Here is an 18,006-nt window from a genome sequence, read left to right as displayed (position 1 = left end):
ACGTCATTAGTAACCTTTTAGAAATTACTAGTTTCTTATTGGGGGAAGCCCACGCTTCTTCACACACTTCGTTTAACTCCTCAGATGGAGGAAAAACTACTGGTAGTTTTTTCTCTCCAAACATAATACCCTTTTTTGTGGTACCTGGGGTAACATCAGAAATGTGCAACACATTTTTCATAGCCTCAATCATGTAACGTGTGGCCCTATTGGAAGTTACATTAGTCTCATCGTCGTCGACACTGGAGTCAGTATCCGTGTCGACATCTGTGTCTGCCATCTGAGGTAGCGGGCGTTTTAGAGCCCCTGATGGCTTTTGAGACGCCTGGGCAGGCACAGGCTGAGAAGCCGGCTGTCCCATATTCGGAATGTCGTCAAACCTTTTATGTAAGGAGTCGACACTGTCACGTAATTCCTTCCACATACCATCCACTCAGGTGTCGGCCCCGCAGGGGGTGACATCACATTTATAGGCATCTGCTCCGCCTCCACATAAGCCTCCTCATCAAACATGTCGACACAGCCGTACCGACACACTGCACACACACAGGGAATGCTCTGACAGAGGACAGGACCCCACAAAGCCCTTTGGGGAGACAGAGAGAGAGTATGCCAGCACACACCAGAGCGCTATATAACACAGGGATTAACTGAATTATTTCCCCTTATAGCTGCTATATAAGTTATACTGCGCCTAAATTTAGTGCCCCCCCTCTCTTTTTTACCCTTCTGTAGCTTGAAACTGCAGGGGAGAGCCAGGGAGCAATCCTTCCAGCGGAGCTGTGAGGGAAAAATGGCGCCAGTATGCTGAGGGAGATAACCCCGCCCCTTTTTCGGCTGACTTTTCTCCCGCTTTTTTTATGGATTCTGGCAGGGGTATTTATCACATATATAGCCTCTGGGACTATATATTGTGATTTTTAGCCAGCCAAGGTATTTATATTGCTGCTCAGGGCGCCCCGCCCAAGCGCCCTGCACCCATCAGTGACCGGAGTGTCAGGTGTGCATGAGGAGCAATGGCGCACAGCTGCAGTGCTGTGCGCTACCTTGTTGAAGACCGAAGTCTTCTGCCGCCGATTTCCAGGACCATCTTCATGCTTCTGGCTCTGTAAGGGGGACGGCGGCGCGGCTCCGGGACCGAACGATCGAGGTCGGGTCCTGTGTTCGATCCCTCTGGAGCTAATGGTGTCCAGTAGCCTAAGAAGCCCAAACTATCTCCAGTCAGGTAGGTTCGCTTCTTCTCCCCTTAGTCCCTCGTCGCAGTGAGTCTGTTGCCAGCAGATCTCACTGAAAATAAAAACCCTAAAATATACTTTCTTTCTAGGAGCTCAGGAGAGCCCCTAGTGTGCAACCAGCTCAGCCGGGCACAAGATTCTAACTGAAGTCTGGAGGAGGGTCATAGTGGGAGGAGCCAGTGCACACCAGTTAGACTAAAGCTTTCTTTTAGTTGTGCCCAGTCTCCTGCGGAGCCGCTATTCCCCATGGTCCTTACGGAGTCCCAGCATCCACTTAGGACGTCAGAGAAATTCTATATGTGCATGTCAGGTTTTGCAGCTGGCAGTGTGAGATTCTCATCTCTCTATACACAACATAAAAGCTCCCCGGTGCCATGCGATATAGCGGTTATTACCCATCTGCACGGCATAGTCCCGGCTGTAATAGAACAACAGCTCTTCCTGTGCCGGAATGTCCTGTGTGGTGTAGAAATAGATCTTCCCGTCATGAGGGTAAGCCACCAGATTCTGTTCCTCCGGGTTCCTGAAAGAGGCAGGCCAGTCACTGGATTGGACGTGCAGGATTAAAGTACTTTGCTCCTCTCTCGTGAAAGCACTGAAGGTGAGAGGGTAACCGCCCACACAGTGCGAGGGCTACAAACACTAGTGTCTGCTTTCACATTATAAACTGGCAAATAAAAACGACAGTAAGTAAACGGTTCTGTAGGAGCAGATCTGTTTATTTCCTTTTAATACAACAGCAATGGTCCTGACTCCCTAGCACCCCTCACCCCAATTGTGGACGACCCCTTTCAATACTCAGAAATCAAAACCTAAAAACATCTAACAGATCATTTTGTTTCCCGTTATATCTACCTACCTCGCCTTACGGACAAACATCATCCAGTTACATTCGTTCTCGTCCGTGGTTATGATGCAGAATTCCATCACGTTGTTGTTGTAAATCTGGGACAATCACAAAACTCATTAAAACCCTTCCATACCTAATATAGCAAATCAGAAATAGTAACAAAAGGGGGTCATTCAGAGTTGATCGTAGCTGTGCTATATTTAGCACAGCTACGATCATGAACTCAGACATGCGGGGGGGGACGCCCAGCACAGGGCTAGCCCGCCCCGCATGTCAGTGGCGCCCCCAGCAGAAGTGCAAAGGCATCGCACAGCGGCGATGCCTTTGCACTTCAAGAGTAGCTCCCGACAAGCGCAGCTTTAGCGTGCTGGCCGGGAGCTACTCATCGCTCCCCGGCCCGCAGAGGCTGCGTGTGACGTCATGCAGCCGCTGCAGGCCACTCCCCGCATTGGTCCGGCCACGCCTGCGTTGGCCGGACGGCGCCCACAAAACGGCGACCAAACGCTGCCATTTTGCGTTTATCGCAGTATACTACATATAGACCCCTTCTGACTATAACAAAGTACTGTATATAAGACACGTCAAACTACAGTGCATCGTTTGTACAATGCTGCGATGAAATGTCCACTTCATTAGTCAGGGACAGAGATCCGGGTATCTCCTTTCCGGAGATAGGGTCAGACGTTACGGACCGCAATGACATCGCCGTTCAATGCGACCAAAGAACTGCAATACTACAACCATATAATGTAGAAGGATTGTCAGGGATATTTGGAGGAGAGTGGGTGCAAGTTCGGCCATTTAGCTCATACTGCTGACTATAAAAAGGAAACACCTGCTTACCAATGTACTGGTCACATGGGTCTGTACAATAAATCTCTCTCAATACCTTATAGGCGCAGTATGTGATAGTGACGAGGGACAGTTACAAAGCACTACACAATTCCTGCCAGCGGTCTGCGGAGATTTATAGGCAACGAGGCAGCCTGAGGGTGTATGTAAAGCGCCGACTTGTCATCAAATGGGACAGACATCGGGTTCTGCTCTAGAGCAGAGAGTATTATGGGGGCAGATGTATGAACCTGGAGAAGGCATAAGGAAGTGATAAACCAGTGATAAGTGCAAGGTGATAAAGGCACCAGCCAATCAGTTCCAATATGTAAATTAACAGTTAGGATCTGATTGGCTGGTGCCTTTATCACCTTGTACTTATCACAGGTTTATCACTTCCTTATGCCTTCTCCAGGTTAATACATCTGCCCGTATGTACTATACAGAATACCAACTCACATTGGCTCCAGTTTATTCTAAATTAAAGGGCAAATGCAGGGAAGTTCCTGTCCTATATTAAATAAGATTTTACTTACCGATAAATCTATTTCTCGGAGTCCGTAGTGGATGCTGGGGTTCCTGAAAGGACCATGGGGAATAGCGGCTCCGCAGGAGACAGGGCACAAAAAGTAAAGCTTTTTCCGATCAGGTGGTGTGCACTGGCTCCTCCCCCTATGACCCTCCTCCAGACTCCAGTTAGGTACTGTGCCCGGACGAGCGTACACAATAAGGGAGGATTTTGAATCCCGGGTAAGACTCATACCAGCCACACCAATCACACCGTACAACTTGTGATCTAAACCCAGTTAACAGTATGATAACAGCGGAGCCTCTGAAAGATGGCTTCCTACAACAATAACCCGAATAAGTTAACAATAACTATGTACAATTTATGCAGATAATCCGCACTTGGGATGGGCGCCCAGCATCCACTACGGACTCCGAGAAATAGATTTATCGGTAAGTAAAATCTTATTTTCTCTATCGTCCTAGTGGATGCTGGGGTTCCTGAAAGGACCATGGGGATTATACCAAAGCTCCCAAACGGGCGGGAGAGTGCGGATGACTCTGCAGCACCGAATGAGAGAACTCCAGGTCCTCCTTAGCCAGAGTATCAAATTTGTAAAATTTTACAAACGTGTTCTCCCCTGACCACGTAGCTGCTCGGCAAAGTTGTAATGCCGAGACCCCTCGGGCAGCCGCCCAAGATGAGCCCACCTTCCTTGTGGAGTGGGCCTTTACAGATTTAGGCTGTGGCAGGCCTGCCACAGAATGTGCCAGTTGGATTGTGCTACAGATCCAACGAGCAATCGTCTGCTTAGACGCAGGAGCACCCATCTTGTTGGGTGCATACAATATAAACAACGAGTCAGATTTTCTGACTCCAGCTGTTCTTGCAATATATATTTTTAATGCTCTGACAACGTCCAGTAACTTGGAGTCCTCCAAGTCACTTGTAGCCGCAGGCACTACAATAGGCTGGTTCAGATGAAATGCTGACACCACCTTAGGGAGAAAATGCGGACGAGTCCGCAGTTCTGCCCTGTCCGAATGGAAAATCAGATATGGGCTTTTGTAAGATAAAGCTGCCAATTCTGACACTCTCCTGGCAGAAGCCAGGGCTAGAAGCATGGTCACTTTCCAAGTGAGATATTTCAAATCCACCTTATTTAGTGGTTCAAACCAATGAGATTTTAGAAAATCCAAAACTACATTGAGATCCCACGGTGCCACTGGAGGCACCACAGGGGGCTGTATATGCAGCACTCCCTTAACAAAGGTCTGGACTTCAGGGACTGAAGCCAATTCTTTTTGAAAGAAAATCGACAGAGCCGAAATTTGAACCTTAATAGATCCCAATTTGAGACCCATAGACAATCCTGATTGCAGGAAATGTAGGAATCGACCCAGTTGAAATTCCTCCGTCGGAGCACTCCGATCTTCGCACCACGCAACATATTTTCGCCAAATTCGGTGATAATGTTGCACGGTTACTTCTTTCCTTGCTTTAATCAAAGTAGGAATGACTTCTTCCGGCATGCCTTTTTCCATTAGGATCCGGCGTTCAACCGCCATGCCGTCAAACGCAGCCGCGGTAAGTCTTGAAACAGACAGGGACCCTGCTGAAGCAAGTCCCTCCTTAGAGGTAGAGGCCACGGATCTTCCGTGATCATCTCTTGAAGTTCCGGGTACCAAGTCCTTCTTGGCCAATCCGGAACCACTAGTATCGTTCTTACGCCTCTTTGCCGTATAATTCTCAATACTTTTGGTATGAGAGGCAGAGGAGGAAACACATACACCGACTGGTACACCCAAGGCGTTACCAGCGCGTCCACAGCTATTGCCTGCGGATCTCTTGACCTGGCGCAATACCTGTCCAGTTTTTTGTTGAGGCGAGACGCCATCATGTCCACCATTGGTCTTTCCCAACGGGTTACCAGCATGTGGAAGACTTCTGGATGAAGTCCCCACTCTCCCGGGTGAAGATCGTGTCTGCTGAGGAAGTCTGCTTCCCAGTTGTCCACTCCCGGGATGAACACTGCTGACAGTGCTATCACATGATTCTCTGCCCAGCGAAGAATCCTTGCAGCTTCTGCCATTGCACTCCTGCTTCTTGTGCCGCCCTGTCTGTTCACATGGGCGACTGCCGTGATGTTGTCCGACTGGATCAACACCGGTTTTCCCTGAAGCAGAGGTTCTGCCTGGCTTAGAGCATTGTATATTGCTCTTAGTTCCAGAATGTTTATGTGAAGAGACGTTTCCAGGCTCGTCCATACTCCCTGGAAGTTTGACTGCTCCCCAGCCTCTCAGGCTGGCGTCCGTGGTCACCAGGATCCAATCCTGTATGCCGAATCTGCGGCCCTCCAATAGATGAGGACTCTGCAACCACCACAGAAGAGACACCCTTGTCCTTGGAGACAGGGTTATCCGTAGGTGCATCTGAAGATGCGACCCTGACCATTTGTCCAACAGATCCCTTTGGAAAATTCTTGCGTGGAATCTGCCGAATGGAATTGCTTCGTAAGAAGCCACCATTTTTCCCAGGACTCTTGTGCATTGATGTACAGACACCTTTCCTGGTTTTAGGAGGTTCCTGACAAGCTCGGATAACTCCTTGGCTTTTTCCTCCGGGAGAAAAACCTTTTTCTGAACCGTGTCCAGAATCATCCCTAGGAACAGCAGACGAGTTGTCGGCATTAACTGGGATTTTGGAATATTCAGAATCCACCCGTGCTGTTTTAGCACTTCTTGAGACAGTGCTAAGCCCATCTCTAGCTGTTCTCTGGACCTCGCCCTTATTAGGAGATCGTCCAAGTATGGGATAATTAATACGCCTTTTCTTCGAAGAAGAATCATCATCTCGGCCATTACCTTTGTAAAGATCCGAGGTGCCGTGGACAATCCGAACGGCAGCGTCTGAAACTGATAGTGACAGTTTTGTACAACGAACCTGAGGTACCCCTGGTGTGAGGGGTAAATTGGAACGTGGAGATACGCATCCTTGATGTCCAAGGATACCATAAAGTCCCCCTCTTCCAGGTTCGCTATCACTGCTCTGAGTGACTCCATTTTGAACTTGAACTTCTTTATGTACAGGTTCAAGGACTTCAGATTTAGAATAGGCCTTACCGAGCCATCCGGCTTCGGTACCACAAAAAGAGTGGAATAATACCCCTTCCCTTGTTGTAGAAGAGGTACCTTGACTATCACCTGCTGAGAGTACAGCTTGTGAATGGCTTCCAAAACCGTCTCCCTTTCGGAGGGGGACGTTGGTAAAGCAGACTTCAGGAAACGGCGAGGTGGATCCGTCTCTAATTCCAACCTGTACCCTTGAGATATTATCTGCAGGATCCAGGGATTTACCTGCGAGTGAGCCCACTGCGCGCTGTAATTTTTGAGACGACCGCCCACCGTCCCCGAGTCCGCTTGAGAAGCCCCAGCGTCATGCTGAGGCTTTTGTAGAAGCCGGGGAGGGCTTCTGTTCCTGGGAAGGAGCTGCGTGTTGCTGTCTCTTCCCTCGACCTTTGCCTCGTGGCAGATATGAATAGCCCTTTGCTCTCTTATTTTTAAAGGAACGAAAGGGCTGCGGTTGAAAAGTCGGTGCCTTTTTCTGTGGGGGAGTGACTTGAGGTAGAAAGGTGGATTTCCCGGCTGTAGCCGTGGCCACCAAATCTGATAGACCGACTCCAAATAACTCCTCCCCTTTATACGGCAAAACTTCCATATGCCGTTTTGAATCCGCATCGCCTGTCCACTGTCGCGTCCATAAAGCTCTTCTGGCCGAAATGGACATAGCACTTACCCGTGATGCCAGTGTGCAGATATCCCTCTGTGCATCACGCATATAAAGAAATGCATCCTTTATTTGTTCTAACGACAGTAAAATATTGTCCCTGTCCAGGGTATCAATATTTTCAATCAGGGACTCTGACCAAACTACCCCAGCACTGCCCATCCAGGCAGTCGCTACAGCTGGTCGTAGTATAACACCTGCATGTGTGTATATACTTTTTTGGATATTTTCCATCCTCCTATCTGATGGATCTTTAAGTGCGGCCGTCTCAGGAGAGGGTAACGCCACTTGTTTAGATAAGCGTGTTAGCGCCTTGTCCACCCTAGGAGGTGTTTCCCAGCGCTCCCTAACCTCTGGCGGGAAAGGGTATAATGCCAATAATTTCTTTGAAATTATCAGCTTTTTATCAGGGGCAACCCACGCTTCATTACACACGTCATTTAATTCTTCTGATTCAGGAAAAACTATAGGTAGTTTTTTCATACCCCACATAATACCCTGTTTAGTGGTACCTGTAGTATCAGCTAAATGTAACGCCTCCTTCATTGCCAAAATCATATAACGTGTGGCCCTACTGGAAAATACGGTTGATTCGTCACCGTCACCACTGGAGTCATCGCCTGTGTCTGGGTCTGTGTCGACCGACTGAGGCAAAGGGCGTTTCACAGCCCCTGACGGTGTTTGAGTCGCCTGGACAGGCACTAATTGATTGTCCGGCCGTCTCATGTCGTCAAACGACTGCTTTAGCGTGTTGACACTATCCCGTAGTTCCATAAATAAAGGCATCCATTCCGGTGTCGACTCCCTAGGGGGTGACATCCTCATATTTGGCAATTGCTCCGCCTCCACACCAATATCGTCCTCATACATGTCGACACACACGTACCGACACACAGCAGACACACAGGGAATGCTCCTAACGAAGACAGGACCCACTAGCCCTTTGGGGAGACAGAGGGAGAGTTTGCCAGCACACACCAAAAGCGCTATATATATATCAGGGATAGCCTTATAATAAGTGCTCCCTTATAGCTGCTTTGTTATATCAAAATATCGCCATAAATGTGCCCCCCCCTCTCTGTTTTACCCTGTTTCTGTAGTGCAGTGCAGGGGAGAGACTTGGGAGCCGTCCTGACCAGCGGAGCTGTGAGAGGAAATGGCGCCGTGTGCTGAGGAGATAGGCCCCGCCCCTTTTCTGGCGGGCTCGTCTCCCGCTATTTAGAAAAATTAGGCAGGGGTTAAATATCTCCATATAGCCTCTAGGGCTATATGTGAGGTATTTTTAGCCTTTATAGGTAATCATTTTGCCTCCCAGGGCGCCCCCCTCCCAGCGCCCTGCACCCTCAGTGACTGCCGTGTGAAGTGTGCTGAGAGGAAAATGGCGCACAGCTGCAGTGCTGTGCGCTACCTTTTGAAGACTGCAGGAGTCTTCAGCCGCCGATTCTGGACCTCTTCTGTCTTCAGCATCTGCAAGGGGGCCGGCGGCGTGGCTCCGGTGACCATCCAGGCTGTACCTGTGATCGTCCCTCTGGAGCTTGATGTCCAGTAGCCAAGAAGCCAATCCATCCTGCACGCAGGTGAGTTGACTCCTTCTCCCCTCAGTCCCTCGCTGCAGTGATCCTGTTGCCAGCAGGAATCACTGTAAAATAAAAAAACCTAGCTAAACTTTTTCTAAGCAGCTCTTTAGGAGAGCCACCTAGATTGCACCCTTCTCGGCCGGGCACAAAAATCTAACTGGAGTCTGGAGGAGGGTCATAGGGGGAGGAGCCAGTGCACACCACCTGATCGGAAAAAGCTTTACTTTTTGTGCCCTGTCTCCTGCGGAGCCGCTATTCCCCATGGTCCTTTCAGGAACCCCAGCATCCACTAGGACGATAGAGAAATGCTGATTACAGACAGCATAATTCTTCTATCTATAAAGGGAATAACAGCACAGTACAGAGGCACTAATAGAAATTCAGGCTGCAATGGAATAAGTTTTATACGACACCATGGTGGTCATTCCGAGTTGATCGCTAGCTGCATTCGTTCGCTGTGCAGCGATGAGGCAAAAAAACTGCACTTCTGTGCATGCGTATGCAGCGCAATGTGCATGTGCGACGTACTAGTACAACTAACAATGTAGTTTTACACAGGGTCTAGCGAAGCTTTTCAGTCGCACTGCTGGCCGCAGAGTGATTGACAGCAAGAGGGCGTTTTTGGGTGGCAACTGACCGTTTTCAGGGAGTGTTCGGAAAAACGCAGGTGTGCCAGAAAAAACGCAGGCATGGCTGGCCGAACGCAGGGCGTGTTCGTGACGTTAAAACAGGAACTGAATGGTCTGAAGTGCTCGCAAGCGCTGAGTAGGTTTGATGCTACTCAAACTGCACAAAATTATTTTGTAGCCGCTCTGCGATCCTTCCATACGCACTTCTGCTAAGCTAAAATACACTCCCCAGTGGGAGGCGGCATAGCGTTTTCACGGCTGCTAAAAACTGCTAGCGAGCGATCAACTCGGAATGACCCCCCATGTGCAATAATTTAACAGAGGGAATCCCATAACACAGAGGTTTGCCCAGAAAAGGCCCCTCCCTCACAACAACAGGCACACGCAGCGCTGTGTAGCAGGACACACCTTCCAGATGTGATTGGCAGATTTGTCCGTCCAGCCGGCAACCTCCAGGGTCTGGCTCTCTTGTCCTATCAATGGTCCAAAGCAGGTCCTGACGGCAATATCCTCCTGGGCACACACACCTGGAATAATGACACACAGGTGGGACTGTGCTCTGAGAGGAACCTTACCGGCCACACCTCATGGCACTAAAGGGTTTCTCAGTGGCTGTACATATACACAAGGGTACCATGGAGAAATCAGTGATCGTTCCTGTATTATACCCTTACATCAGCGCACACAATCAGAGCTGGAAGCACACACGGAGAGTGGTGCGAGCTCTACACACAGATGCTCTCAGAGTAACGCACTTATGAATTGTTATAAGACCAACATCTGGGTACTGATAGCGGAGGAGAGGCTGGACGTATATAGGGGGCGGTGTAGGATTCACCGTCCACTGTACAGAGAAGACACTTCCCATCCAGGGGCTGTTAGATAAGCTCTTGCCGAGTGTATCTAACCAACAGAAGATTTCAGCAGGGAACTTGGGGCCTAATTCGGATTGGATCACTGCAGCGGCAGTGGTCGCAGTCTGAAGCCCTTTGGGGAGTGTGCATGTAAAAGCATCTCAGGGCTGCGATCGACTCTGCCTGCTTAACATGCAGAGGCTGTTGCGAGGAAGGAGGGGGCGTACCGATGGCGCAGATGTGTCCGCTCCGTTGCGGGGGCAGTCCGCGGTAGCTGCGTGACGTCAAGCGCAGCGACCCGGGACGCGGCGGGTAGCCGCCTGCCAGCGCAGACAGGGAGCTACTCAGCGGGTGCAAAAGCATCACCGCCGTACAATGGAGGGGAGGGGCCTGACATGTGGGGCGGACTAACCCTGTGCTGGGCGTACCCCCACATGTCTGAGTAACTGATCGTAGATGTGCTAAATTTAGCACATCTACGATCACATCTGAATCACCCCCTTGGCCGGTGAGATTAATCTGTGATTGTACATGACTGTTCCCCAAGCACCGCCTGCATCTCTCCTCTATGGTCCCCGATAAAACACTTCTGTTTCTTCGCACACCCCTTCTAATTACGTTTAGCCAGGTCACTAATATGACGGTATTTTGCCATAACCAATGTGTCACAGAACAAACACACGTCATAGGCTGCTACTCTATTAGCCATAACTAGATGTTTTTATAGATCACAATTATTATTCAATTAGTGTCAGAATTTCCGCCAAAAACTGCAGTTTTCGACTTTTATAGGTCAAATCTGGATTTGACCTATTCAATTCCAGTGCCGTTATTCTGACTTGTCGGAAAACATGTGGATTGGCGGATTAGCCGCGGATCCGCGGGTGTTTCCGACAATATTTTGGTCCATTTTCGACAATGGCGAAACCTTTCGAACACGCCCGCAATTGAATAGGGGGTGTCGGATTAGAGCCGTATTTACGACTTGTCAGAAATTCCGACTGTAATTGAATAGACCCCCAAAGAAGCCAAGAAGAGTCTGGAGCAGTAAAAGCAGACACCCTGGTTCATCTTACCCACATCAGCCCCGGTCACAGACTGCCGCAGCGCCAGCTGCTTGGGAAGGGACAGACGGGCCCTGCTCTCGATGGGTCTGTCTGGAATGAAGGTAACGGGCCCGTGCTCTGGGCAGTCAGATGGATACGCCTGGTTACACAGCGTACACCCTGCAAGATAGGAGGTGACATGGTCAGATACCGGAGACTCTACACAGTCCCCCATCACTGATCCTGCTGAACAGACAAATATTTCCAACCATCCTAAATGACAATCATCTGTATAGTTTATAGATATCTGTGTGCTACAATTGTATATTTTTAGACATGAAAACAGCTGTTCATTCAGGTGCTCGCTGCACACTGCCATATTTCTGTGAAATTCCAAACTCTCTTATCCATATCTACAGTAGGAGCATTACACAGACTAAGCTGTTAGAAGTAAGAGGGGATCCAGTCTCTAGCTCGACAGTAACTAGGTCGACCACTATTGGCCGACAGTAACTAGGTCGATAGGTCAAAGGGTCGACATGAGTTTTTCACGATTTTTTTTCTTTCTTTTTTTGAGCCTTTTTATATTTAACGATCCACGTGGACTACGATTGGAACGGTAATCTGCGAAGCGAGCCATGCGAGGGGAGACGGTGCAATAATTGGGGTTCCCGGTCACTACCAAGAAAACGGCACAAAACCCACCATAAAAAACTAATGTCGACCTTTTGACCTGTCGACCTAGAGACCCTGTCGATCTAGTTACTATCTACCTTCCATACCACACCCAAGTAAGAGATGCGAAAGCAGAATGCGTATTTCTGACAGAACTCACCCTGTCAGCAATGGCTAGGACTGCGGTACTAATATAAACCAGTATAAAACTACCATACAGCTACAGGAGAGGACCACGTGCAGCCGCCAAACACCGGCCTAACCTCCCTGGTGTAAAAGACCTGCACGCTGAACATCCATTAGAACTGTGTTAAGGCAGAAGGAACTAATTATAAAAAGCATTTAGGGGCAGATGAACTAAGCCTTGGAGAGTGGCAACGTGGAGAGAGCTAAAGCAGCAAGGAGCTGAGTGGTGGGTAGTTTATCTCTCTCCAAGGCTTAGTACAGATGTGTCTTCATACATCCAGCCTCAATACACCATGCCGCATTAGATGCCTGGCGTGAGTGATCCGCTAGATCACATGCAACCCGGCTAACATCGAACGCCATTTCTGCCGGAAATGCAACGCAACTAGGGCGCACCAGGAGACTGCGCTGATCAATTTGATATATTGTGTGTGGCTGAGTCTGTATACGGAGCACAACAGAACTTGTATTGGAAAAGAACTGCGGATGCTGCATTGTATCACTTCGTGCACAGATTCAGAGACTAACACAATTATACAGGTATCACATCACATTAATCAGCTCAGCTCCTGGTGTATCCTAGCCCTATTGTGTTGCAACTAAGACGCATTTTCAGGGGGAAAAAAAAAAAAAGACGCCCGGCACTAGAAGATTCTCGCACGGCATGGCGTGCCAGCAAACACATCACTAAAATGAGCAGGTCACATGGGAAACGCACTCACAGATTGTAAAGAGAGTGGCCATGTTTTCCTTATCGGAATTGGAATCTATCTGCAGCGAGGACGGAACAAAGGTCAGATTCCCGTCATCCACGTGCCCGCCTGCCAGCGACACCTCCTGGGTAATGGAAGACACCGTGACTGGCTCCAAGCTGATCCCAGCCGCGTGCAGGGACACCGAGGTCAGCGATGAGAGCTGGTGGGAAGTAGAGAGCGCCACGCTAACGGGGTTACTGCTCAAAGACACCGTGTGGATGGCGTCGCTGAGGGAGCTCTCCGAGATGCCGGACCGAGCGACCATGTGATGCTCCGTTTCCATGACAACGGGAAGCTCCAGTGATCCGCTGTGCAGGGGGAGGCCGACAGCGTCGGGAGGTAGGTTGGCATCCACGGTCAGGGACTCGTGGGAATGTGAAACACTGGAGATCTGAGCGTGCTCCCCGGTCACCCCTTCTATCGTCAGCTCCTCTGTAATGCGGTCTGTTGTTATAGGGCTGGTAACCCGGGACACATTATCCATGCTCATCCCTGCTTCCAGCACCACCTCATGGGCATCACTGGGGTGTAAGCGCTGGCCACCATGTCCGCCTACTGAGCCAGAGTCCAGGGACACTATTCCAGCCTCCAGTCCCACCGAGCCCCCCGACTGGTAATGGTCCAGAGACGAGGTATTGCTGGAAACAGGAAGGCCACCGTTAGCGTCCACATTCAGAGAACTGGGGTGTATGTACTGGGGGGGCGGCCGGTCCGCTAAATAGGATAAGATTCCTGGAACAAAGAGAAATAAGACGATCAGTTCCATCAGAGCAACGCCTACTGCAGTTTCGCCAGTGCTATAATACATTGGGGCATATTTACTAAAGCTTCTAAAATGAGAAGTGGTAATACTGCCCATAGCAACCAGATTAATCATTTTCTAAAACGCAACAGAGAAATGACAGAAAGACTGATTAGTTGCTATAGCCAACAGCATTGCTTCTTATGTTTAGATGCTTTCATAAATCTACCCCATTATATGGGTTGAACCCCTTTTGCAGGCGTAAGGCACAAAATGTGACACAGTAACGATTAAGGCCACAAAATAGCTAGGTAGGTGTGGTAGGGAAAGTCGACGTTCAGAATGTTGACACACAGGTTAGGTCGACATGTTCGTAAAATCAACCCCAGGATGTGGACACACAGTTTTTTGTTTGTTTTAGCCTAACACTAAATCCAAAAAGGACACAAAAATGTACTGTGAACATTCTGGTGTTGACATTTTGACCATGTCGACCGAACGTCATTGTTGAAATTCTGACTGCAACCCGTAAAAAAATCCCCTTTAGCGGCAAAAAGGGAAGAAAAAAAAAATCCATTCAATTAGAAGAAAAGGAGAATAGCCAATAACTTCAGAATGTTAAAAGCAAACTCCATGAACCACTTGCCGGCCACAAGGTCCCCTCTTCGCTGTAAGTGGTTACAATATAATGTAGGGCACGTCGGGTGACAGAATAAAAGCTAAGACATCCTACTGCTAACAGGGCCGGGAACAAATGATTCCAATTCTAACCCACCCGGCGGTGCCTTGGCTGCAAGATGTAATTCAATTCAAATCAAATAATAAATGATAGAACGCCCCCTTAGTCAGAATACAGTACCAGGCAGTATGTGCCGGAAGTAGCTACTCTCCAGGTGCGGGTACGGTGGCGGTGGCAGCGTGTAATTCCTCTCCGGGAGGCCACACATTACACCCCGATCCCCAATTCCCATTGGAAGCATGACGGAGAGGGCAGAAGGAAGCGAACTCAAAGACGGGCCGAGGTTAGGGATAGCCACTGGCAGACCTATGGAGACAGAGATGGGGGGGGAATAAACAGTACATCAGATATAATGACAAAGGTGGTCATTCCGAGTTGATCGCTCGCTAGCAGTTTTTAGCAGCCGTGCAAATGCTATGCCGCCTCCCACTGGGAGTGTATTTTAGCTTAGCAGAAGTGCAAACAAAAGGATCGCGGAGCGGCGGCAAAATTTTTTTGTGCACTTTTAGAGTAGCTCAATAGAGCTCACCCAGCCACGCCTGCGTTTCTTCGAGCACTCCCTGAAAACGGTCAGTTGACACCCAGAAACGCCCACTTCCTGTCAATCACTCTGCGGCCAGCAGTGCGACTGAAAATCTTCGCTAGACCCTGTGTGAAACTACATCGGCCATTGTGAAAGTACATTGCGCCGCATACGCAGAAGTGCCTTTTTTTGCATAATCGCTGCGCAGTGAACATTTTCAGCTAGCGATCAACTCGGAATGACCCCCAAAGCTTGATGCAGAGTTCCCTTCTATAATGGTGATTATTCCGGCTTATCCGGTTCCCTGTGATCAGCACAGACAAGTCCGAACAGGGATGTCTCATGTTTATGTTACTCTTGCAGAGCCTGCACTGTATGCAGTAGGCAATGCTTACCTGGCGCGGTGAGGGCATTGTGAGGCGGTGATGACGTGAGCCCCAGGTGGCTCGCCGTGACCGGGAGAGCGTTGGCAACGGAGGAAGCAGTCAGCTGGTCCATACCCACAGCGCTAAGATTCAACTCATTCATCCTGCAAGGCGAAAACAGGTGCAATACTTCTGTACACAACCGCAAGCTCACATGCACTAATCAGGTGGGACCCTTAACGATCAACAGTATCTCATCTCCTCGTATATGTATAAGTGGGAATATCTTCTTGTTATTAAATCGTTATACATCTTACTTTTCTGTGATTGTAACCAGAGGAGCAAATAAACGGAGATTAAATGGGGAATTTAATTGCAAGCGAAGGGTGCGAGTTGACATGGCGTTTAAACGCCGCAATGTTGCTGCACCCCTCGCCCGCCGGAATCCTGTATTTGCACAAAACTGCTTGGAATCCGATGGTTGGTGGCCACTACTCACCCAGGGGGCAAGCAAAGCACCAACACCAGGGTACACTTACCCCAAACTCACAATAATGGTGCACAAACTGCAACACCAAGTCTCAGTATGTATGAATGAAATAAGAGATCATAGAAATTGCACAGCTCACATGATAAATGACAAATACAATGAAAACACAATTTAGCACTGAGGGACTGACTTTAGAATGATTCCGTCAATCTGAATAGGTAATGATCTCCGATGTATGAGACTAGCACCATGGCTCCACGGACATAAAGAGCAATCGGAGATGTGGATGAAGCACCCATAGGTCCAGTAATGTAGGTAATGTTCTCATCTCTGGGGTATTTATTCCTGTATCCACATTGTATTGTACCTGCGTCACTTTGTTGTTGCTGCCGGTTTCGTTCCTAGATAAATCTCGCTCCTGGATGGACAGACAGACCCCGCGGGTGACAAGCTTCCATTTTATGTGCTGGAGAACAGATTGGCGACAGCGCAGCTGCTGCAAGATAAACATCAGAGCATGGCGGTATCACTGTCAGACATACAGGTACTCCCAGTGTCAGGAGTACTCACATTGCCAGCCCTGGGTATAGTCCATCACATACAGAACATGGCGGTATCACTGTCAGACATACAGGTACTCCCAGTGTCAGAGTACTCCCAGTGCCAGCCCTGGGTATAGTCCCACCCCTCACATACAGAGTATGGATGTATCACTGTCAGACATACAGGTACTCCCAGTGTCAGAGTACTCACATTGCCAGCCCTGGGTATAGTCTCTCACATATAGAGCATGGATATCTCATACAGACGAGGAGGATAGAATGAGGCAGTATATAATGTAGGGGGCAGAGGCGCTAAGCAACCCCCCGCAGCACAAGGTACTCCCAATGTCAGTGCCAGCCCTGGGTATAGATGAATCACCTGTCAGACATACAGGTCTTGTACAGATAGAATAAGCCAATATATAATGTAGGGGGCAGAGGAGCTGAGCAGCAGCAGGTACTCCCAGTGTCAGAGTACTCCCAGTACCAGCAATGGGTATAGTCCCTCACATACAGAACATGGATGTATGACTGTCAGACACAGATGTCTCATACATACAGACGGAGAGGATAGAATGAGGCAGTATATAATGTAGGGTGCTGAGCATCCCCCGGCAGCAGCAGCAGGTACTCTCAGTGTCAGAGTACTCACAGTACCAGCAATGGGTATAGTCCCTCACATAATGAACACGGGCACACCACAGTCCTATATACACAGCCACCTACCTACTTCTCACTGACCTGCCGCAGGCCTCCTATACCCCGCCTCTGGCCGGCAACTAAGGCATGCTGGGACTTGTGGTTCTAGAGGAGCCGTGGCGCCGCACCCACAGCCCAGGTGCTCCCAGTGAGGCACACACACGAGAGGGGAGCCATGGCTGCAGGCACGGTGCCCCTCACTCACACCCCTCTCCAGCAGAGCCGCTCTCTATCTCCCTCTCTCCGCCTCCACTCCCAAGATGGCGCGCACGGAAGCGACGTCACGCCAGGGGGAACGGGACCAATCGCGTCGCGGCCAGCAGGTCAGAGATCACTGGTAGCCCAGGCGTTACCATAGTGACGGGAGGCTGCGGCTCGTCTCACGGGTCCTGCTCATCCTGTGGCTCCTCCGCCCGGTCCCTTATCCTCCTTATCCGGTGCCTCCCATGCCTCTTCCTGTGCCTCTGCCCACCCCCTCACCCTGGCCAGCACGGTTGGTGTAACGGTTAGCATTACTGCCTCACAGCACTGAGGTCTTGGATCAATTCCCACCAATGGGAATGTGTGGAGTTTGTATGTACTCTCAGGTACTACGGTTTCCGCCTGCAATCTAAAAATATACTGATAGGTTCATTGGCTCCTGAGAAATATTAGAGAACGATGTAACGAAGGACGTAACGATCACTGCAGCACGGCCGACCGGAAGATATCGCATGCGGCTGCAGGAACGCGCGGACTGGCCATACACATTAAATGACCCAGCAGATATATCATTCTGATTTGGGCGTAAACGAGATTGTTCTAGTGTGTACCCAGCTTAAGTTCCACCGGGGCAGGGACTGATGTGAATGGGCAAATATGCATCATAAAGCGCCGCGGAATATGTGTGCGCTATATAACTGAGAATATTAATGCGCACCCATCCCCCCACCTCGTCCACCTGAAGCATGGGTAGGAGGCATGGTTTCGCAGGA

The 18,006-nt window shown here is 49.5% G+C and overlaps 1 protein-coding gene across 5 annotated transcripts in view; it reads right to left on the bottom strand.

Annotated features, from left to right (window-relative positions):
* Positions 1-17,487, bottom strand: part of PRDM4 (PR/SET domain 4) — a 28,494-nt gene extending 11,007 nt beyond the window's left edge. The window contains exons 1-9 of one of the 5 annotated variants that reach the window (XM_063929064.1): positions 17,386-17,487; positions 16,159-16,287; positions 15,332-15,465; positions 14,534-14,719; positions 12,900-13,664; positions 11,347-11,496; positions 9,825-9,943; positions 2,095-2,180; positions 1,631-1,758 (exon numbers count right to left, since the gene is read on the bottom strand). In XM_063929064.1, the coding sequence (XP_063785134.1) occupies positions 1,631-1,758; positions 2,095-2,180; positions 9,825-9,943; positions 11,347-11,496; positions 12,900-13,664; positions 14,534-14,719; positions 15,332-15,464 (1,567 nt within the window). In that variant the 5' untranslated portion in view covers position 15,465; positions 16,159-16,287; positions 17,386-17,487. The other 4 variants (XM_063929061.1, XM_063929063.1, XM_063929062.1 and 1 more) reach the window with 4 other exon arrangements.
* Positions 17,488-18,006: the final 519 nt, after the last annotated feature.

Source organism: Pseudophryne corroboree, chromosome 6 (assembly GCF_028390025.1).
Source record: "Pseudophryne corroboree isolate aPseCor3 chromosome 6, aPseCor3.hap2, whole genome shotgun sequence".
Classification (NCBI taxonomy): domain Eukaryota; kingdom Metazoa; phylum Chordata; class Amphibia; order Anura; family Myobatrachidae; genus Pseudophryne; species Pseudophryne corroboree.
The sequence above is the reverse complement of the archived record's forward strand: the minus strand, read 5'-3'. Positions and strand labels throughout refer to the sequence as shown.